The following is a 745-nucleotide window of genomic DNA, read 5'->3' as shown; positions in this document are numbered from 1 at the left end:
ATTTCACCGGACGCACAGATCACGCCAACCTACGCTACCTTGTGGGCGTAGACAAAGGGAAGGTGTTCCGCTGGGCGCTGGCGCTCAGCAGGTTCAACTTCACCTTAGAGTTCCTGGCGGGAGAGAAGAATAACATGGCGGACTGGTTGTCGCGGTACGCAGAGGAAGATGAAGAGTGCGACGCAGAGATCGAGGCAATGGCTTTGGGCCGTAGAGTGATAGGCCACGTGGGCCGACTGCTGCGGAGACATCAGGTGTCGGAAGAGGACTTTATGAGCGAGTACCGGCAGCTGGAGCCGCAAGGAGTGCCTGGGGTGAAGAAGGATGGCAAGTGGTGGCGGCACGTCATGACTGGCAAGGTGTACGTCCCGGTGCGACTGAGAGCGAAAGTGGTACTGAACTTCCACTATGGCACCAGTGGGCACGCGGGAGTACTCAACACGCGGAAGAGAGTAGCCAGCATCTTCTACTGGCCCGGACTTGCAGAGGACTTTGCGAAAGTGGTAAGAAAGTGCCTGATATGTGCCCGGGCTCGGACGAGAGCCCGGACTCGAACGAGAGCTCGGCTGACGCACAACGTACCCAAGGGGAGTCTGGAGAATCCGAGCGCGATGGACACAGTAAGCCTGGATCACGTAGGACCCATGCAGCTAGATGGTCAGAGTTGGTGGCTCCTAGTTGTAATGGACCACGCGACGCGGTACATGGGAGCGTGGATAACGAGCACGGTCACAACTGCGCAGAC

The 745-nt window shown here is 58.3% G+C and overlaps 1 protein-coding gene across 1 annotated transcript; it reads left to right on the top strand.

Annotated features, from left to right (window-relative positions):
* Positions 1-264: 264 nt before the first annotated feature.
* GNI_235500 (hypothetical protein) lies at positions 265-522 on the top strand (the record flags this gene model as incomplete). The annotated part of the gene is made up of 1 exon (XM_011136459.1): positions 265-522. A coding segment is annotated over one exon (258 nt), but the record flags the coding sequence as incomplete, so codon positions are not given.
* Between the last annotated feature and the right edge of the window lie 223 nt (positions 523-745).

This window comes from Gregarina niphandrodes (genome assembly GCF_000223845.1).
Source record: "Gregarina niphandrodes unplaced genomic scaffold scaffold00899, whole genome shotgun sequence".
Taxonomy (NCBI): domain Eukaryota; phylum Apicomplexa; class Conoidasida; order Eugregarinorida; family Gregarinidae; genus Gregarina; species Gregarina niphandrodes.
Note: the sequence above shows the minus strand (reverse complement) of the source record. Positions and strands in the feature narration are given on the sequence as shown.